The sequence below is a fragment of the Lithobates pipiens genome, unplaced genomic scaffold (genome assembly GCF_037356315.1).
Source record: "Lithobates pipiens isolate NorthernLeopardFrog02 unplaced genomic scaffold, aLitPip1_a1.2 Scaffold_16, whole genome shotgun sequence".
Lineage (NCBI taxonomy): Eukaryota > Metazoa > Chordata > Amphibia > Anura > Ranidae > Lithobates > Lithobates pipiens.
This window is the reverse complement of record NW_027507748.1, coordinates 546,103,250-546,126,420: the sequence shown is the minus strand read 5'-3', so window position 1 is coordinate 546,126,420 and position 23,171 is coordinate 546,103,250. Positions and strand designations below refer to the sequence as shown.

General features: G+C 42.6%; 1 protein-coding gene across 4 annotated transcripts in view; it reads left to right on the top strand.

Annotated features, from left to right (window-relative positions):
- The first annotated feature begins 17,721 nt into the window (after positions 1–17,721).
- ITGA7 (integrin subunit alpha 7) overlaps positions 17,722–23,171 on the top strand; it is a 206,745-nt gene continuing 201,295 nt past the window's right edge. For 2 of the 4 annotated variants that reach the window (XM_077483360.1, XM_077483362.1), the window contains exon 1: positions 17,726–18,100. In XM_077483360.1, coding sequence (XP_077339486.1) covers positions 17,934–18,100 — 167 coding nt within the window. In that variant the 5' untranslated portion in view covers positions 17,726–17,933. Of the gene's footprint in view, positions 18,101–23,171 lie in introns of all 4 variants that reach the window. The other 2 variants (XM_077483363.1, XM_077483361.1) reach the window with 2 other exon arrangements.

Below are 23,171 nucleotides of genomic sequence, written 5' to 3'. Positions count from 1 at the left end.
ATGTCAAAGAGCAGAGATAACATCAATTTTGGATCTTTTGGGGGATTATCTTGTCTGGCTAGCCCATTCCATGTACTGCTGTTATTGAACCTTTGATCTTACAGCCATTCATATTTTTGGGTATCACCACTTCTATGTTTTGTGCTTCATCTTGAACGATTTTGACATAATGTTTGTTTTTAAACATGTGTGAGTTTTAAAAGGGATATTAATAAAATCTATTTTTATAATATATTTTTGTTATATTTGGTTTCTTTTTAAAAGTCCCATTCTAAGAAATACTTTGATATTATATCCTTTCTAACAGTATGTATTAAAAACTGGGGTTTAGTTTGCACACATTTGCAAATACATGTATAAGCTGTAGAGCCATTTCATGGCACCCCAACATTGAAATTGTGAGAGCCTCCATGATAAAAGCACATGAATTATAATGGATAGGCAGAGGGCAGGTGAGCCTGGAGGGAGCTTAGATCTTACAGACCAGTCTGCAATCAACTGAATCATCCTGTCTAACATCCACCAGCTCCATGATATCATCATGGAGAAGTAGAAGAGGAATCCAGTGGCAACCTGTAAAGCTCTGGTGAACTCCATGTTCTGGAGGGTGAAGGCAGTGCTGGAAAATAATGGTGGCCACACAAAATATTGACACTTTGGGCCCAATTTGGACATTTTCACTTAGGGGTGTACTCACTTTTGTTGCCAGCGGTTTAGACATTAATGGCTGTGTGTTGAGTTACTTTGAGGTGGCAGCAAATTTACACTTTTATACAAGCTGTACACTCACTACTTTACATTTTAGCAAAGTGTAATTTCTTCAGCGTTGTCACATGAAAAGATATAATAAAATATTTACAAAAATGTGAGGATGTACTCACTTTTGTGATATACTGTACATGCCTAAGCTGCAGAGCCACTTCCCGACACCCCAGTACTATATAAAGCCAAACTCAAAATTCTTGGAGTCTCCCTAGTAGAAGCACATGCATTATAATGGATAGGCAGAGGGCAGGTGAGTACCATCCCACCTTAAAGGCACAGGGGCACACTGGACACCCAGTATATAGCACAATGGCAGCAAAGGTGTCCAGTACGTCACCTCACCAGTAGTATATAACTATTTAACTACTGGATTCTATAAAGTAAGACTTGATATTTTATCTCCTAGACCTAGATGATTATTTTATCTTCATCCCAAAATGCTTCTTTTCCTACTCTCTCAAAACACACATCACAGAACCTTAAACTGATTGAGAGCTAGATGTTAGTGATGTTATGTTATATATTCTTTTATTTTGTGATATTTTAAAGGGTGATAATATGTGTGATAGTCTGTGTAAATTTAAGTTTTTATCTACTGAGGCATTGTAGCCTTTTGTCATTTATCCATATTCTACCTAGGAATAGTAAACGTCCAGCAGTAGAGGGCAGCGCTGGAAAGCATATGACTATTTTCCATGCCGTCTCTACTCTTCAAATGCCACACATGAATGGCATTTGAAGAGCAGTTGTTTGCTCTTTTGGAGCTACTCCTGCAGTGTGACACGTTTGTCACCTATTTCAACCCAAGCATTTTACACACCAGACAACAGCCCTAACCTATACCTCCCACCTTGCTCAGATGTGGAAACCTGCTGTTAGCAATATTATTACCACAGCAGATAGCTAGATGTCTATTTGACTGGCACAAAGTGACTTAGTGAATGAGGCAAGCCCTTGTTATCTTCTATCATTCAATCATGTGCAAGCAAAAATGCAGTTTTTCCATTTTCCTTGCACATAATCGGGTATTCTTTGCAAAGTCAAATGTCACCACATTCACTAAGCACTGGGCAAACTTCCCTTACAATGTGCACCTTCCCCTTTAGTAAATCAATCCCATTGCCTGATGTACCCATGCAGAAAGGAAAAGCCAAGTATAATCTATCTAGACTGGGCATCTATTGATGTGCACTATGCTTGATTAGGTATGCTTGATGAGTCCCACCCAAACTCAAGAAAAAAACTGCACCGAGTTGGAAGCTTCACTGCTACAAACATAAAAGGAATTGTGATAATGCCTTACAAATTACCCCAAGCTTGGTGCAGACTTCTGAGAAAGGCAGTGTGCCAATCACAAAAACTATAAATACTTTTTCCTGGGGTGTTTCAGACATCAACTTTGTACAGATCGCTTCTATGGTAATATGGTTGACATTTTTAAAATGTATTGTCAGTTTTAGAAACTCATCGCTAGGAGGAAACTAAAGCCTCGTACACACGAGCAGATCCAGAACGGACCGTTCGTCCGTTTTTTGTGGCATGCTAGTCTCCTGTTGAAACAGAAGAGGTTATTCACCATACGAAAATTATTATATGACAGAACTTCAGAAGTGACGTAATGTGTTGAATAGTCTTGTATGTATTCTTTCGTTTTCCCCCATCCCTTATACAAAATCCCCACTCCCTATTACATAATGTGAGAATGTTTTTTTTGTTTTATATTATTTTGTATGGTGGATCATTCCCCTTATTCCCTCCCAGGTTATTGACTACCCCTACCAAATGTTTTATTGTGTAAAGTGAATCTTTATCTTTCCCCTTCCTTTTTATTTAAGGGGGGGGGGGGGAGAGTCTCAAACCCCTGCCCCCATTTCCCCTTATCCCTTCCCAAATTATCAAATACCCCTACCAAATTTTCTATTCCCAATCTCCCTTACTAAACCGTGAATTACTATGTGTATCAAAAATGTACATATAATTATATATAAATATTTATTTAATTTTAAGAGGGTGGATCCAGGGTAGGATAACTACTTGTAGCTCCCTAGATTCCAACCTAAAACCAATCCAAAAAAAAGGGGGGAGGGGAGCGAGAGGGAACAGAGGGAAGGCCTCTAAATAACGCTCTCACTACCCATGTAACTCAAGAAATCAAGGATTGTTTGAATTCTAACCAACTCTTCCAGGTCCTATAGAATGTTACGTCAGAGTCATTTTGAAAGTATATTCGTTTTTCCATTAGCCTAGTTTTATCCACTTCCCTAAACCAATCATTTATCGTCTGTATTTTCTTTGATTTCCATTGCTTCAGAATTAATGCCTTTGCTGCATTTAACAGGAATGGAGTAATTGCTGCTCTATAGTTTTTCTTTTAGTCACCCATCACATGGAACAGACATTGCCAATGGTCTTGCCCAATTTCAACCCCACTGATCTTCTTAATTAAGTATAATATTACTCCCAATATGGCTGGATTAAAGGGCATTGCCACCATATATGAACATGGGTTCCCACATCCCTGCATTCCCTCCAGCACAGAGGCAAAATATCAGGGTTTCATAGTTAGTAAGGTTGAATAAAGACACCAGTCCATCCTGAGTGTCTACAATTATCCCTATTCCTGTACATTGCACACTCACATTGGTCCCTACCCTCAAGGAGCCCACAATCCAAGGTCCCCACTCATATACTAGGGCCAATTTTGGACAGAAGCCAATTAACCTACCTGCATGTCTTTGGTTTGTGGGAGGAAACCAGAGTACCCGGAGGAAACCCATGCAGACACAGGGAGAACATGCAAACTCCAGGCAGGTAGTGTCATGGTTAGGATTTGAACCAGCGACCCTTCTTACTGCTAGGTGAGAGTGCTAACCACTACACCACTGTGCCGCCTGGGTTGATTTTATACAATTTTGATGGAACACAATACCACTTAGTTAATAGTTTATAATTCATTTATTTTGTCTTTGTGTCCGTTGAAATGGAATGTATATAATCAATAACTTTACATTTCAGTATTTATTATTATGATACAGAATTTATATAGCACCAACAGTTTGCGCAGCACTTAACAAAATGAAGGAATCAGAGGGCCCTGCTCGCTAGTTCTTACAATCTAGGAGGGAGGGTCAATTGATACAAAAGGTAAAAGCTGTGGGGGATGAGCTGATGGAGAAAGTAAAACAGTGTATTAGTTAGAAGCAGGATAGGCTTCTTTAAAGAGAAGGGTTTTCATGGATCGTCTAAAGATGGATAGATTAAGGGACAGTCGGACAGCTTGGGGTAGGGAGCTCCAAAGGATGGAAAAGCTCTGGAGAAATCCTGGAGGCGAGCATGGGAGGAGGTGACAAGGGAGCTAAAGAGCAGGAGGCCTTGGGAGGACCGAAGAGAGCGGCTTGGTTGGTATTTTGGGACTAGGTTAGTGATGTAGCTGGGGGCAGAGTTGTGGACGGCTTTGTAAATTATTGTTAGTATTTTGAATTTTATTTGTTGGGTGAGTGGAAGCAAGTGCAGGGATTGGCAGAGAGGGGTGGAGGACACTGAACGGTTGGTAAGGTGGATGAGTCTTGCAGCAGCATTCATTATGGACTGAAGGGGGGGTTAGTGTATGTAAGGGTAGTCCAATGAGGAGTGAGTTGCAGTAGTCTAGGCGAGAGATGACCAGGGAGTGAATTAGAAGCTTGGTAGTGTCATTGGTTAAAAAGGGGCAAATTCAATAAAAGGGCACGTATTTCTGGCAAAGGCTGATTCAATTCCTTTACCCAACTCTCCAAAAGACACATGGACCCAGAATCTGGGGGGGGGTCTATTAACATCTTGTATATTCTAGAAATCCCCTGTCTGTTTATTCCCCCTTGGTCAATGATTCTTTCTCATGGGCTTAACCTGCTGACTGAGCAGAGGGGTTTTGGGAGAGATTCCACAAAATGTTGGAGTTGTCTATATCTCCAAACATCCCATGGTGTTGTACCATATCTTTCTCGCAATTCCAGTAATGAACAAAGAACATTTCCTTTCAGAACATCTTTTAGTCTCAGACACTCAGAGAGGATCCATTTTAAATACAGCTTATTCTCGTTCCAGGACGGGAAATAGTTATTACTTGAGAGACAGGCTTTAGATGGAGAGGTCATTTTTTTGGCCTTATTCACACCATAATGCGTGTTAATGTATGCTGCATTGACATGCTTTTTAGGTGTTTTGGTTTGCATTTTATAATGATCTTCTTCCAACTGATTTTAATGGCAAACAAATCAAACTCAGCAAGCAGAACACTTTTTAGTGCATTTGTATAAACAATAACTGTTAAAAGAAATTATTTCCCAGATGTTTATGAATTCATGATTGGGAAATGGAAATAAACGCAATGAAAATTAGCCCTAAAACATTACATTAGAAAATGGTTGCGTAGCAATTATGTGAGTTATACCAATCTTGCATTTGTACAAGTAGACTTTTCTTTAAACTGTCCGGCGTGGCTTTGAAAGCAGTCATGTGACATCCACTAAGGGGGGGAAATGTGATGTAAGTGGGTTTGCTATAGAGGATGCTATAAAATACACTCTCCCAAGACTACAGAAACTGGAGCTTATTCTGTGACGACACCTGAGCCCTCTCAAATTAGCCCGTCTGGGACAAAAGGAAGGGCATATCTGTGACCATATTTCTGCCTATTTTAGTTCTTGGTAAATGCTTCTTCTTTAGAAACATTACACCACCCAGAACCGTTAAATATAACACTTAACAAATAATCCAATAACATATATAGTGGTCAAGAATGTTATGTACTTTTAATCCCCATTAACCTCAAGCCCTAATGTTCAGAACACAATTGTTTACAAATTGTTTATTTTCCATTCCTATTTTAAGAAATCTTAGTACGTATTATTCCAGCTACTTTGGTATATGATACAGCATAATCATACATTAGTAATGGATCTGAGTATAAATGCAGCCTTAAAAAGGTGTAGTTATTGTATGGTGGATGTCCTCTGTCTTTTGTAATTTATATCATTATAATGAATATTTGATAATATCTAATGTTTAGCTGCAGTGATTTTATTTTCTGTGATTCACGTGATGACCACAAGGGGTGACAGTGATAACTTGTGAGATCAGCAGATTGCCTTTATCAATAACTAGGCGCAGTGGTGCTCAACCCTGTCCTCAGGGCCCGCTAACAGGCCAGGTTTGCAAGATAATTGAAATAAATCACAGGTGATATAATTTGCTGCTCAGTGATTGCAGTATTCTACTCTGCATCTCCCCAAGGTAATACTTAAAATCTGGCCTGTTGATGGGCCCTGAGGACAGGAGTTGAGAACCACTGAACTAGGGAATCCAAAATCCTGACAGCATCATACACTATATTACCAAAAGTATTGGGACACCTGCCTTTACACGCACATGAACTTCAATGGCATCCCAGTCCTAGTCCGTATGGTTCAATATTGGATTGGCCCACCCTTTGCAACTAAAACAGCTTTAACTGTTCCAGGAAGGCTGTCCACAAGGTTTAGGAGTGTGTCTATGGAATGTTTGACCATTCTTCCATTTGTGAGGTCAGGCACTGATGTGGACGAGCAGGCCTGGCTCACAGTCTGCGCTCTAATTCATCCCAAAGCTGTTCTGTCAGGTTGAGGTCAGGACTCTGTGCAGGTCAGTCAAGTTCCTCCACCCCAAACTCGCTCATCCATGTCTTTATGGACCTTGCTTTGTGCACTGGTGCGCAGTCATGCTGGAACAGGAAGGTGCCATCCCCAAACTGTTCCCACAAGCTGACAGCATGAAATTGTCCAAAATGTATTGGTATGCTGATGCCTTAAGAGTTCCCTTCACTGGAACTAAGGGGCCAAGCCCAACCCCTGAAGAACAAACCCACACCATAATTGCCACTCCACCAAATGATTTGGACCAGTTCACAAAGCAAAGTCCATAAAGACATTAAAATCCACACCCCTGTCCAACACGTTTCATCACACTGATGTCATCAGGAGCAGGGTGCCATGGTGGTACACTCTGCTTCGTATATACCCTAGGCTTACATTAAAGCATTAATTACCAAAAGACTACTGCTACAATAGTACCACCTAATGCGATATTTTTGTTAACCACATATTGGTATATATCATCTCCATTCCTCAATTATTAAAGGATCCATATTATTATAAAAGGTTGACTTCCCTACTTAAATACCCTGGGTATACCTTTAAATTAGTTAAATATAGTGTTTTTTAAAAAAAATAAAACTCTCATATTAGCTGTGGATTTTTGCAGCTCCTTAGGAGTATCAGAGTAAAGGGGGCTGAATACAAATGCAGGCCATACTTTTCACATATTTATTTGTAAAAAATGTTGAAAACCATTTATCATTTTCCTTCCACTTCCCAATTATGTGCCACTTTGTGTTGGTCTATCATAGAAAATCCCAATAAAATACATTTATGTTTTTGGTTGTAACGTGACAAAATGTGGAAAATGTCAAGGGGTATGAATACTTTTTCAAGGCACTGTACCTGTCCTTCAGCACAGTGCTGGTACCGATCCAGAGGGCCCCAGTGGTCCCACCTTCGTCTGGTCTTTCTTCTGGGTCCCGTGCCTTTGGCATATGATAGGCCAGGCTGCGATGACGCCCATGCATGCGCTTGAGAGTCACATTCCCGCTGCACGCATAGGGGCCGATCTAAATGTTCGCTGAGCTGCGCATGCCAAAGGATACATTTATGACAGAAGAGACCAATAGGGTCTCTTCTGTCAGCCATTTGTTTTAACAAAAATCTTTACTTCCAATTTTACATGCGCTTACATGCGCTTAGATGCATCAAATGTTTTTTTCTGCAAAAACACTGCTGCTCCTGGACACGCTAGCAGTGGGGGGTCTTCTATGCCTCTAAATGTCAATGCTTCTAAACTCCTCTAATCACCTATGTGTGCATTAACACATAGGCTGAAAGGCACGGTGTTTAGAAAGTGTGTGTGTGTGGGGGGGGGGGGGGGCAAATGCCCCTAGTAGCAGCAAAAAAACATGTCCAGTGTCCATGAGGCCTTATAGAGACTAAACTATGCAGCTATATGTTACCTTGATTGAACCACAAAGACATTTCTTTGAAGAGTGCATGTCTATGCAGGTTTCATTATCTGTTTTGTATTATGTATGCATGCTCTTTGCCATTCTGACCATGTTTTGCATTATTGATTCCACTTTGCACCTGTTTAGTAAACTGCCGATCATTCAGCCGATCCCTAATTACAGTTGCAGAGGGTCAATTCCTGTACTCTGGAGGTAATGGCAATGAATAAGAGTGGGCATATACATGAAAGAATCCGCTCCATATTGGTAGTGAGAGGCATACGTGGGAGGTATAGGTGGTTTATTCTCCACGAACAGACCTCTTATGACCCGTACACGTGATCGGACTTTGCGACAACAAAATTGTGGATTTTTGTTTGAAAGTTGTTGGCTCCAACTTGTCTTACACAGGCAAACAATTGCGAACATGGTGACGTACAAGACGTACGTGATATCTCCATTACGAGCACTAGTTATATCTCTGGCTCGTACTTGATTCCGAGCATGCGTGGACTTTTGTCCGACGGACTTGTGTACACATGATCGGAAAGTCCCACAACAAACATTTGTTGGCAGAAAATTTGAGAACCTGCTAGCCAACATTTGTTGGCGGAAAGTCAGACAACAAATGTTCAATGGAGCATACACACGGTCAGACTTTCCGCCAACAAGCTCACATCCAACATTTGATGTCAGAAAATCCAATCGTGTGTACTGGGCATTACAGCTCAGACATTTATATAAATGGTCTATACAGAAGACTGTTTATGCTCATTGACAAGACTGCCTGCTTCATGGTACATTCCATACTAATGTTCTCCCGCTATTTGTGTTGCTCATATCGCCGCGCATTCTCTACTCTTCAGAGCACATAACTCTGTGCTGTAGGGGCCTTATCTCAGATATTTCTGGCAGAGCTTGGCTAAGCTGCTAAAATCGGGGCCAGTCTCATGCACCCTTGCCAGCAGCTGCTCCTGCCACTCAAGTGTGAGTTTTTCTCAGGCTCACAACATCCTCATTTTGTGGAAAACAACACTATTGTGCCAATGGGAGCAAAGAAAACACATTATAATGTGAACATTCTTATATCAGTCTTTATTTAGACTGCCATTGTTCCAAATGTGTTATTAAAATATTGCCAGCCACAAATGGGTAGCCTAGGACACAGCAGTTGTCTGCATTTTGTATATTTTACGCCTTATTATAAGATGGTGTATAATAATTGGCTATTCATGCAATATCCAAAAAGAACGTACCACTGATAGTTACTTGAAAGATACTTTATTATATTGCTTTACTTGTTATTCTCGCCTGTATTTGAAGCGATGAAGCATAGAATAGGCTACAGTGGTATTGTTGTTTTCATTTTGAAGTTTACATGAAGTAATATATATACGTTTTTTCACTGTTGGATATACAGTAAAACCTTGGATTGTGAGTAACTTGGTCTGTGAGTGTTTTACAAGATGAGCAATTTTTTAAAAATAAACGAGTGATGTCCTACAATACGAATAGTAGAGCCTGCGGTCACACCGGTATGATATAGAGTAGTGCGATTTAAAGCCCAACTTCAACCACTACTTCAGCACTACTTCTGTGAGATTTGTAACCATTTGATATGACTTCAGTGAGAGGGGCTGTCCATGTCACAGGGAGGAACAGTAATGTTATGAACAAACGTTTAACTAGCAAGCGGTTAAAGCGGAGTTCCACCCTAAAACATTTTTTTGCATTAAAAGACTTCTTTTAACCTAGAAAAAATTTTTGGAGGACATCTTTTTTTTATACTTACCAGAAAGGCGCTGTTGCTATGTAGTCCTTGTAATCTGCCACTTCCTGGTTCGCAGAGCTCCTCGTGACTTCCTCCATCGCCTATGCTGTCTGTGGGCAGTACTGTGCTCAAAAATCGCGTTAAGGTGGATCACAGCGGCATCTTTGTTGAGTATTACTATCTAAGTTGTCAATACAACGGGGCGGGAACTTCCTCCGTCACCGCCCGTTGTTATGGCAATGTTAGAATCAATTGGCGCTAAGGCCAAGGGTCAGCTCGGGAAGTCAGTGCTACTACTGTGATAACTGTGTTCTTCTGGGTCCTGTGCTTCTCGGCTTCCCCTCTGCACACTGACCACAGAGGATCACTCGCTCAGCACTGTTGCCATTTACAAAGCTCTTTGTATTTTTTCTATGAATACAAGGCAATCTCCTCTCCACTTCGTCCAATTAGACAATGCTTTGTATTCACTGAAAAATAAATAAAGGCATTCTATGAATGATGGTGATGCTGAGTGAGCGACCCTCTATGGCCAGTGTGTAGAGGGGAAGCCTTTCAGCACAGGACCCCAAAGATAGCTGCTATCACTGTAGTAGCGTCACCTACTACAGTAATGGTCAGATTCTCCAGCAGACTTTCGGATATGTGATGTTAATTGTCCCCAGTGCACCCTCGGGTATGTGATATGTACAGTATGCTTACATTGTGCCAAGCTGAACTAATGTAAGTATGAAATAAAGATTATATCTGATGTTCAGCTTTAACTTTCTCTTTCTTTTTCTTTCTTTTTCCCTTTTTTCCTCTTCACTTTTATTCACCCTCAATCATTTATTGATCAATTGCAGGAGTCACATGTGTGGAGATTTCACGATGATGATCATCAGCTGTCACTACTTTCCATTTTTTATTTCACTATCACGTGTTGATACCTGTATAGTATATATTTGATTTTTATTTTGAACAAAAGTTTGCTATGAGTAAGCGCTGGTTTTAGTGTGAAACGCGTCAACGATTTTGTTCTATATTTTTCCCCTTGCTGTGGTGATTCATGTGATGTGGAGTTTTTTAATTTGAAGAAATAAAGGCACTATTTCACTTGTCATTCGATCTGGAGTGCGGCTATCCAGAGTTTGTTTGTTCTTATTCATTCAACTTTAACTTTAGTTAAAGTGGATGTAAACCCTCACATTTACCCAGTAAAGTGAACAGCCTCAGATGATACACAGAGATGAAAAAAATCTCCCTACATAAGTTTTTCATGTATATCTGCTGTCTTGAGCTTTATATATTCTTTAGAAAGTTCAGATCATGTTAGGAGATTTTCTCTTCCTGGTTAGCACAGCAGTGAAGCCTGAACATACAGCAAAGACAGCTGATTGGAGGAAAGGCACACGCCCCCACTCCTCATAGATAGAGACTTTCTGATCGTTGTCAGACGTTATCAGTCTGATAACAGGACTGAGCAGGAGAAAGCCACAGGACATAGGGCTTTGAAGAGAGATAACAAAACACTGCAGATATATGTGCCCAGTTCAAATTTCATGAATCGGGTTTACATCCACTTTAACCGCTTGCCAACCAGCGCACGACGCTGTATGTTGGCACAATGGCACGGCTGCGCAAATGGGTATACCTGTAGGTCCCCTTTAAATTGCAGGCTAATGGGTACATGCGTGTGAGGGTGGCCGCGAGTCCTGCAGACTCGATATCTGCCGGTGGCCAGCGATCATGACATGGAGAGGCAGAATGGGGAAACAAGGCATTTCTCTGTTCTGCCTCGCAACATGACAGGTATCTACTGCTCCCTGTCATTGTGAGCAGGGATCTCTGTTATGTTCTAGTGAGCCCACCCCCCTACAGTTAGAAACAGTGAAGGAACACAGTTAACCCCTTGATCACCCTCTAGTGCTTAACCCCTTCCCTGCCAGTGTAATTTACACAGTAATCAGTGCATTTTTATAGCACTGATCACTGTATAAATGCCAATGGTCCCAAAATAGTGTCAAAAGTGCCCAATGTGTCCGTAGCAATGTCGCAGTCACAATAAAAATCGCAGATCGGCGCCATTACTAATAAAAAAATATTAATAATAAAAATGCCACAAATCTATCCCCTATTTTGTAGATGCTATAACTTTTGTGCAAGCCAGTCAATATACACTTATTGCAAAAATATGTAGAAGTATTGGCCTAAACTGAGGAAGAAATTAGTTTTTTTTATATATTTTTTGAAATATTTATTATAGCAAAAAGTAAAAAATATAGCTTTTTTAAACCCGTCGGCCTTCTTTTGTTTATAGCGCAAAAAATAAAAACCGTAGAGATGATCAAATACCACCAAAAGAAAGCTTTTTTTTTTGGGTGCAACCTTGCACGACTGCGCAATTGTCCGTTAAAGCAACACAGCGCCGTATCGCAAAAAGTGCTCTGGTCAGGAAAGGGTAAATCCTTCCAGGGCTGAAGTGGTTAATGTAAGTAATAGCTAAGATATGACTCAAATATTCACTCAGTTTAGCCCTAAGATTCCTCTCTAATTTCAGAAGCCAGTAAAGCCTAATTCTAAATTGTATCTAGTGTGCAGGGAATGATACTAATATAAATAAAGTTTCATTACATTACATGTTACAAATGTTTTGCAATATTTTAGGCAGTGGAAAACACATTCACTTGCAGAAGAGGAAAGGTAGCAATCTTTATAATTGCCTTGGTTCTTTTCTAAAGCAAACATAAAAAAAAACTTAAACAAGTAATATGCACAATAATACATTAGGATTAACATTCATGTAAGTACATGCTGATAAATTCACTCAAGAGTTATTATATTGGAGGAACCACCAAGTCAAATTCATTTTGATCTCAGCTGCAGTCACCATCTCTTGTTAATCCATGTCTGTGGTTTTACTGGAGTGGTGCCTCTTATGGAGTAAAATGTTGGTTTGTAAACTCTCCCCCATCTATCTTGTTATTACTGCATGTGCTTCATCTATACTGTACAGCTGTATGCACTTTTCAAAGAAACATTTAAGCATTTGTAGTTTAACTTTGCATGTTTTTTTTTGTATTATACCACCAAAGTTGGCATTAAAACCCTCCTGTACAGTATTAAAAGAGAAAAGTGCTTTTGGTTTCTTGTAAAGGGTGCTGAAAGATACTTTTGCAAATGCAACTTTACATCCTTGGGAGATATGCACCATCTCCCTGTCTGCTCTCCTTCCAGTTTAGCCCATCCTCAGGGCACGTGCACCAACTTACTCTCTGTTCTCTTTCCAGTTTAGCCCATCCTCAGGGCACATGCTCCATCTTCCTCTCTGTTCTCCTTCCAGTTTAGCCCATCCTCAGGGCACATGCACCAACTTCCTCTCTGTTCTCTTTCCAGTTTAGCCCATCCTCAGGGCACATGCACCAACTTCCTCTCTGTTCTCCTTCCAGTTTAGCCCATCCTCAGGGCACATGCACCAATTTCCTCTCTGTTCTCCTTCCAGTTTAGCCCATCCACAGGGGACATGCTCCATCTTCCTCTCTGCTCTCCTTCCAGTTTAGCCCATCCTCAGGGCACATGCACCAACTTCCTCTCTGCTCTCCTTCCAGTTTAGCCCATCCTCAGGGCACATGCACCAACTTCCTCTCAGTTCTTCCAGTTTAGCCCATCCTCAGGAGACATGCTCCATCTTCCTTTCTGCTCTCCTTCCAGTTTAGCCCATCCTCAGGGGACATGCTCCACCTTCCTCTCTGCTCTCTTTACAGTTTAACTCATCCTCAGGAGACATGCACCATCTCCCTCTCTGCTCTCCTTCCAGTTTAGCCCATCCTCAGGGGACATGCTCCATCTTCCTCTCTGCTCTCCTTCCAGTTTAACTCATCCTCAGGAGACATGCACCAACTTCCTCTCTGTTCTCTTTCCAGTTTAGCCCATCCTCAGGGGACATGTTCCATCTTCCTCTCTGCTCTCCTTCCAGTTTAGCCCATCCTCAGGGGACATGCTCCATCTTCCTCTCTGCTCTCCTTCCAGTTTAGCCCATCCTCAGGGGACATGCTCCATCTTCCTCTCTGCTCTCCTTCCAGTTTAGCCCATCCTCAGGGGACATGCTCCACCTTCCTCTCTGCTCTCCTTCCAGTTTAAATCATCCTCAGGAGACATGCACCATCTCCCTCTCTGCTCTCCTTCCAGTTTAAATCATCCTCAGGAGACATGCACCATCTCCCTCTCTGCTCTCCTTCCAGTTTAGCCCACCCTCAGGGGACATGCACCATTTCCCTCTCTACTCTCCTTCCAGTTTAACCTATCCTCAGGGCACTGCACCATCTTCCTCTTTGCTCTCACACCAGTTTAGCCCATCCTCAGGAGACATGCACCATCTCCCTCTCTGCTCTCCTTCCAGTTAACCCATCTTCAGGGGACTGCACCATCTTCCTCTTTGCTCTCACACCAGTTTAGCCCATCCTCAGGGAACATGCACCATCTCTCTCTTTGCTCTCCTTCCAGTTTAGCCCATCCTCAGGGGACATGCACCATATTCCTTTCTGCTCTCCTTCCAGTTTAGCCTGTAGTCAGGGGAAATGCGCCATCATCCTCTCTGCTCTCCTTGCAGTTTGGCCCGTACTCAGGGGACATACAACATCTGCCTCTCTGCTCCCCTTCCAGTTTAGTCTGGCCTCAGGGGACATGCAGCATCTTCCTCTCTGCTCTCCTTCTAGTTTAGCCACCAGCCCACCACCCTGTTGCTTAGTCAACAATCCTTTCCTTTTGACTCTCTGTCATGTGCTCCCCATCACAAAGGCCCCTCTCCTCTCTTTTCTTCATCTCATCCAAATTCTACACAAGCCTGCTAGCCTATTTTTCCCAATGGGCCCCTGTGCCGTACAGCTCTCACTGCCCTTTGCTTCATGCACAGGGCTGCAAGAAGGCATACAACTTACATCCAGGTGTAATTATCTGCCTGGCAGTTCTAAATGCAGCATACAGCCCGTTGCCAGCGGCCTGTCAAAAATCAAAGACAGGTTGAAATATACAGTGGCTGTATGCAGACATATGCAAATCTGAGCAGTACTTATGACCAGGGACATATGAGCTTCCCCGAAAGAAAATACGTACCTGTTGATCTTGCCAGAAATGTAGTTTCCTTGTGGGCTAAACTTAATGCACGGACAATGTTATCTTTCTTCTGTAAACTGCTATTTCCACATCCCTTATATAATGTTTGTGTTAAGCCTGAGTGATAACTGTGGTTCCCTCCATACATACAGTGGATAAATAAATGTAGCTACCCAGAGGCATGAAATGTGTTATTTGCAGGATTCTAGCTGAAAATAAAGGTAAAAAAATAAATTCAGCCACCACATCTATGGGCTGGTAAGCTACAACGTAATATTTTTTTTTTTTTGTTTGTTGGGTGGGTGGTTAAATATGCTTTAAATGTTTTCAGCCAGTAAAATGAACACTGCCGTTTGCATATACGGTGGTGCTTGTCGTAACTCGTAAGATATAACTACAATAGATGCATAGCAGTGGTTTTAAGAACAGAGGGTTCTTAGATCTTTTGTCACATTTAACAATGAAATCTAATGGTAACTGGAAAAAAAAATCCCCTGGCTTTGGGATATTGTACGTTCCATGTCTTTTGCCGAACACATTTTTACATACTTTTATGTAGTAATTGTTTGCAGTTATGAACAGGAGTAGCTTGTGCAATGAATTGTACCATAAAAATAATATTGATTACCTAAAAGTGGAACTCCAGCCAAAACCTTTTATAGATGGAATAGGGAATTACTATAGCTGCCTGTGTCCCTGTTGGGGAGATTTCCTCTCACTGTTTGCCCTGATGACCAGTTGTCACCAGAACAGGAAATGAGATGAAGAACTCTTTTTAGGTTTTTATTGTCTGTATCTTGACAGAGTGATTTCCTCACCCTTCCTGTTTTGGTAATATTCAGCATATTCACTGGAACAAAAACTGATGTGAAATCCTCCAGATCCTGGCAGAGGTTGAAACCATTCCCAGGGGCTTAAGCTAGCCATACACTGATCAAAGTTTAGTCAAGTTTCGATTAACGTGTGCCCCTTCCCCACTTGACAGAATTCGATTATTTAATTGAAGGGAAATGGCAGGAAATTTTTCAATGATGTCCCACTGGGGGGATTCCTCGAATCACTCTTTGAGGATGGATAAGAAAAGAAAGTTGAGCTAGTCATACACTGTAAGATTTCTTTTATTCAGCCTCATAGGCTGAATGAGATAATTGTATCAATCCTTCCACCAGTGGGGCCCATCCATACGGGCCGCAAGGGTGCCACCCCCCTAATCCATGCGTCTGGACCCCTAAACTACATGCAGGGCACTGGACACATGGATTCTAATTTTTTTTTTTTTTTTATAAGCCCGTAGCTAGAGCCAGAGGCTCTAACTGGCTTCAAAAAAATGTGGGCTTAGGAATAGGAGAAGACGCAGAGGAAGCCACTGTGAAGCAAAGGAGGAGGAGACACTGGGGGAAGCCGACAAGTAGGAAGATGGGGGGTGCTGGATTGGTTGACAATCGAGCGATGGGGGGTGGGCGTGCGACTGACTGACATACCTACTGACTGGGGGGTTGGTCATAACTTTTCTAATGTTCAGGAGTTCTACTGTGCTGTGAACAGTGGGGTGTTCACCCCATCTCTAGTTCACACTCAATACTCCCCTGACAGTGGCAGAGCAGGGAAGTATCCTTCCCTGCTCTGGTCATATAACAGAAACAAAGGGAGGAGGACTTCTTCTCATTCTGAACTGCCACTGCTTTGGGCTGCTGAGTTTAGGGAGGGAGCAGTCCTCTCCTGGAGGTCTGTACTGGGAAGGGGGCAATAGTGATTTTCCACAGAGGGGTCTGTTCTAGGTTGTTGTGACTGTCCGGAGGGGTTTGTATGGGGGGGGGGGGGGGTCACTGTTCTGAGGGGTCTGTACTGGGAAGGGGTGATGGTTCTGAGGGGTTTGTACTGTGGAGTGCTGACTTTCTTGAAGGGTCTGTACTGGGGGTTGACTGTCCTGAGGGGTTAGTACTGGGGGGGGGGGGTGACTGTCCTGAGGGGTCTGTACTGGGATTGGGAGGGGGGTTCTGTACTTGAGGGGTCTGTATTGGGGAGTGGTGACTGTCCTAAGGAGTCTGTATTGGGGAACAGTGACTGCTCTGGGGCATCTGTACAAGGGAGAGGAGTCTGTGCTGGTAAGTGACTGTCCTGGGAGAGGGGGGTCTGTACTGGCAGATGACTCTACTGAGGGGGTCTGTACGGGGGGGTCTATACTGGCAAGTGACTGTACTGAGGGGGTCTGTACTGGAGGGAGGTCTGTAGTGGCAGGTTACTGTACTGAGGGGGTCTGTACTGGGGGGAGGGGTGTACTGGTAGGTGACTGTACTGAGGGGGTCTGTACTGGATGGGGGGTCTGTATTGACAGGTGACTGCCAATACAGCATGGGGGGTGGTGCCTGTGCACCCCTAATGGATGGGCTACCACTGGCATGTAGATCAAGGGGCATGACACATGGATAGGGGGGGTGGCACCTGTGCACCCCTAATTGATAGGCCACCACTGGCAGGGGGCTGTTCACAAGCCACACCTTTCGATTTGAACAGGTGCCAGCTCTTGTCAAACCCAGACATTCAAGTCAAAGGGTCTGCGCTGCAATCCAGAATGTCTGACAGCATCTCTTAACTGCACTCTGAAAATCAATCCACTGTGGATCACTTTTCAGAGGATAAGCAAATGTGAACTTAATAATGCAATCATCACATCTAAGGAATGGTAATCTGCAAGCATGTGACATTTTATGGGTTTATATATGTTTGAAGTCTCCAGATTAGTTTTAGACACTAAGACATATAGAGATGTGTTTGTATGTTAGCTATGCCCCCGCTATTGGGTTGGCATGACTGATGTTGTGCACCCAGCAGAGCTGTGATCGGAGGAGTTGGCATGGCTGATGTTGTGCACCCAGCAGAGCTGTGATCGGAGGAGTTGGCATGGCTGATGATGTGCACCCAGCAGAGCTGTGATCGGAGGAGTTGGCATGCTCTCACTACTATGACCATCCTGCCTGTACATTCCTCCCTGCAGAGTGTGAGGTCACAGCCTGCTGCCAGCCCGTCATCCTGATGATCCTTAGTGGTGGGAAGTGACAGCGAGGTGTCCTCCATCCACCTGCTCCTCTCCTCCCCCCTCCTCCCCCGTCCGATGACAGCTCCGTCCTCCTGATCACTCCCCGCTCTCAGTTGTCGGGTGACAGGCGGCTGGCTCAGGAGGTACAGCTGTCCTGGAAGGAGGAGATCCCCGGCCGTACCGCTCCATCCACCTCCAGCATGCCCGAGCTGTGGGCTGCAGTGCTGGGTGCCGCCTGCCTCCTGTGTACGGGAACAGCCTTCAATCTGGATGTCACACACACCCTGATCAAGGATGGGGACAAAGGCAGCCTATTCGGATTCTCTGTAGCCCTTCACAAGCAGATCACACCCGAGCCCCTCAGCTGGTGAGTACAAGTGACAGGGATCCTATGGGGGGAGAGTCTGCAGGGTCACTGTCTCTGCAGACTATCCCTTCTGCAAGACTATGGGGACAGCTATGGTCATGCAGTGCGAGCACTACCCCAGTCTGTTTGCCGAACTCCTTCCTTTATCATGTATACCAAAAGCTTAATCAGGACCCCCCCCCCCCTTCCATCCTCTGTCTATATCATGTATACCAAAAGCTTAATCAGGATCCCCTTTCCTTCCATCCTCTACTTATATCATGTATACCACAAACTTAATCAGGACCCCCCCTTCCTTCCCATCTTCTACCTATATCATGTATACCAAAAGCTTAATCAGGACCCCCCTTCCTTTCAACCTCTACCTATAGCACCTATACCAAAAACTTAATCAGGACCCCGCCCCCCCTTCCTTTCTACCCTCTACCTATATCATGTATACCGAAAACTTAATCGGGACCCCCTTCCTTCTGTCCTCTACCTATAGCATGTATACCAAAAACTTAATCAGGACCGCTCCCCCTTCTTTCCCATCCTCTACTTATATCATGTATGCCAAAAACTTAATCTGGACCCTTCTTTCCATCCTCTACCTATGTCATGTATGCCAAAAACTTAATCTGGACCCTTCCTTCCATCCTCTACCTATATCAGGTATGCCAGAAATGTAATCAGGACTCCCCCCCCCATTCTAAACCCTATACCTATATCATCATGTATGGCAAAAACTTAATCAGGAACCCCCTTCCTTCCCATCCTCTACCAATATCATGTATGCCAAAAACTTGATGAGGACCTCCTTCCTTCCATCATCTACCTATATAATGTATGCCAAAAACTTAATCAGGACCCTTCCTTCCGCCCACGTTCATATTTGGCCATTTTGACATGTGATTTGACATTTATTATATTGCATCTTACCAATTCTTAGATGGGATGGATGCATTTGTTTTCTTTTTTTAGTCTTTCTTTTATTTTCACCTGGTGATCCTTCCAATAAGTCTGTTTTTCAAAAGATAAGCTGTTCTGCAGCTGTAGCATTTCGAGGGTTGAGACAAACCATTTACCACTGATAGAGTTGCTTACAATGATCAGCTTCTAAAAGTAATAACAATCCCAATAGGGAAAAACAAGCGCTCAAAATTCGGGTCTAGCAAGTATCCAGGACAGATAGTCTGCAGCTGAATTAGTCGAAGGAGACTGAGCTATGTAGAACATGAAGAATATATACAATATGTCCAGCACAAAAAAAAAATCACCCTAATGATCTCTAATGGTCAATAGGAACCAAAATTGTAAATGAGATCACATTGTTCCTAGACCTGACCTATGGTGGGTTCATAGATGGTGCAATTCAATCAGTCCATCAATCCAAATGCATTATGTGGTCCCTATGTTGGTCCCTATCTCTGCCTATAGACTACAAGGCTTCTATGTTTCCATATCCCTCACAGAGTTGGGACTTAGCCTATCCACCCACATGGTTCTGAGTCCCAACATAGGGACCACATACTGCATTTGGATTGACTGACTAATTGAATTGCACCATCTATGGACCCAACCCACCATAGGTCCAGTCTAGGAACAATGTGATCTCATTTATAATTTTGGTTCCTATTGACCATTACAGATCATTAGGGTGAAGTTTTTTGTGCTGAATATATTTTGTGTGTTCTTAATGATCATCTTCCATATGTAAAACCTTTATCTTAAAGAGGAATGCGCCCTGGAGCCGTCAGTCACGGCATCACCCCCTTTAGAAACGGCACAATCTGCCCTTTCTAAAGTGCACATGTGCCGTAGACATCAGCGCATAGCTTTATTGTAAATATCTCCCAAACCGTGGAGGTTTAGGAGATATTTCCAGCATCTACAGGCAAACCTAAATATAGGCTTACCTGTAGGTAAAAGTGGTTGTACAGGGTGTACAACCACTTTAAAAAGAAACTGTGTGCTGTTAGTTATTATACAGTGTTAGCTTCAATTTGTTAGTGTATCTAAATCTGCTAGTACATCTAATGCCGCGTACACTCGACCCGACTTTCCGGCAGAATAGGTCTGACGGAATCACTCCCTTGGATAGTCCAATCGTGTGTGGGATAGTTTGATTGTTTTTCATTAAAAAATTCAGATGGACCTAGAAATAGAACATGCTTCCAATTTGTCCGACTCAATTCCTATCGGGAAAACCGTTCGTCTGTATGCTGGTCCGACTGACCAAATAAGACGCAAGGGCAGCTATTGGCTACTGGCTATTGATCTTCCTTTTCTAGTCCCGTCGTACGTCATCGCGTTCAAAACGAGCGGTCTTTCGAACGGACTTTAGTCGTTCGTGTGTGGGCAAGTCCGTTCGTTCAGAAGTCCATCGTAACTTTGTCGAAAGTCCGTCGGGAAGATCGTTGCACCTTTTCTGTGTGTATGTGGCATAACACTCCCCTCCTCTGCAGACTGACAATGCTGCTTTCCAAATGTGCCCCACTGTGCTCCTTCATCCAGAGTGGGGGTAACTCTAATACAGGAGGTGTGTTTACTGGCCAGATCACCAGGTGAAAACAGAGGGGGAAAACCTTAAAAAGAAAACAAATGCAGCCCAACCTAATAAATGTGATCACCAGGTAAAAACAGAGAGGGAAAATAGGTGATTTTAACAATCTAGGGATTGGTAAACTGCAATATATTACATTTTTAATTTTGGGTTTGATAGCACTTTAATTAGTTTCATCAGATTGTTACTATTTGCACTGGAAATGGTAGAACGCGAGATTATTGGCACCTGTCAGCACTCAGGTAACTTTTCCATTCTGTATATACGATGTTGAGATGATGTTGGTAGGTATAGGGACATGTGACAGTTGTTGCTGTATTTTGCATTGGAAGTGCTAAGCGGTGATCAGCCATGTATAGGGTACATGGCCTCTAGAAGGGGTTAGCAATGCAACTGTCATTGTTTATGATACAAAATATACAGAAACACAAACACTGGGAATAGTAATGATTGTTTCTATAACAGAAGAGAAGTAGTATAAAAATAATCAGACGTTTTATTTATCTAACGGTGGCCACACATGCTTAGGTAAAAGACCAGTTTCTTTTCTGATCAATGTCTCGATCGATATGCCACATACAGGAATGTTTTGATCAATAGTTAAGATACGATTGTAACTTATGATCATAAGTTATAATTCACATCTCTATTTCCACCATGTAATCGCCTGATCTAATTGATCAAAATATAATCATCTGAACAAAGTATCTCAGTGCTGCTAATCGATGCAAAATGATCAATAATTTTCTGCTCTGGCCATTTGATTGAATCAGATCAAAATTGAGTCTAAATCCATCAGAAGGAAAGGTATTGATATTCAATCGTTTGCAGATTTGATCATTTTGTTTGAATTGCGCATTGATCGGATAAAAATATGGAACCGTGTATGGCCACCATAAGCCATAAGTGTGGAAATGTGCAATGGAAGAGGGTCCAATGTGATCTCCAGACCTTCAGTTTAACTTCACTGGAGTACTTTATTTTCTAGAAATTTCCGCATCTACTCGATGAAAGAAAGAAATGATCAGCTTTTATTTTACTGTGAATTTGAAGCTCTGTATATACAGTTTATATCAATATATACATTTCTCTCTCTCTCTTTCTCTCTACCTAAAAGATAACATACAGCCAGAAGGGGCCTTACACTTGCTGCTGCCATAATGCTTTGCTTGGCGGCAAAATCAACTCAGCTGTTGTGCTTGACAGATGGCACTGCCTGTCAAATTTGCCCATTGAAATGGAACCTGGCCGTAACTGTGAGCCAAATGCTTGACTCTCAGTTGTGGCTCAGACTGCATTCACTCTTTCGCTTAGCGGAAACAAGTGCAACTTTATTTGAGCGATTTGCACGCCACTTTGCATAATGCATAGGGCCAGCCCATTTACTTCAATGGGCTGCCCCATGTGTGTTTGTCACCCAAAGAAAAAGCTCCTGCGCCTTTTCAGACGACAAGCCTCATGCATTTGTTTTTTAATGTGCGGTTTCCTGCGAGTACCGCACAATCCTCACAACAGTCACAGTAGAATTGCATTGCATATGGAGTGCCATTAAAGGATAATGGCAGCCAAACTCGCGTTGTGCAGTGATCACCATGAAATTTGTAATTGCTGTGATTCCTAATCGCAAAGTGTGAATGGAGCCTCAGTGTTTCAGTACAAAAAAATAAATAAATCAGGTATTCAGGAGGAAACACAAAGCTGACCACACTGGATGGGATGTTCTGTCATGCATAGTGTTGTCAGTTTGAAATAGGAAAACAGAGGGACTGGCAGGATCAACCAGGGATATCACACAAAGGACCCAATAGAAAGAGAACAGGTTACCTTTTAACACAAGTACATGTTACAACTGACACATATCAGGAATATGAAAAGTTAGGGTAACATATTCTTTAATACTTTCTGAATTACAAACCTGAAGTTCTGAATTCAGTCACTATCCAATTTCTTGTTTTGGGTTGCTGACTTACGAAGCATTGAAGCTATTTTCTTCAGCATGGCAACCCAACAGCTAGTGTTTTCAGTGGGAGCAGCCAGCAAAGACAGCCCTGATAATTCTCTCAGCCTGGGCAGTCATGGGCATGTTGGTTGCCCACCATAGTTATCCCAGCCTTTATGCCCTTAAAGTAGATGTCACACAAAAATGTGATCTGGTATAATATTACCTTCAGCTGTCCTCCCATCTAACCCCAATTCCTCCCAGCTGCAAAGCTGATACACTTCCTGGTAGTGCTACTGCACCTGCACATTCATTTTGGCAGTCTTTGATAGATACGGTCAAAGAAGAATGTGTAGGAGGCCAGAGGAAGTTGACAAGCTTCTTCTTCACCAGTACGTGTCAAAGCTTTGTAGATTGGAACTGTAATGCCACGTACTCACAAGCGGAATGTCCGACAGAAAAAGTCAGACGGAAGCTTTTCATCGTATATACCGATCATGTGTATGCCTCATCTGACTTTTTTTTTGAAAATTCTGATGGACCTAGAAATAGAACATGTTCTAAATATTTCTGACGGAACCAATTCC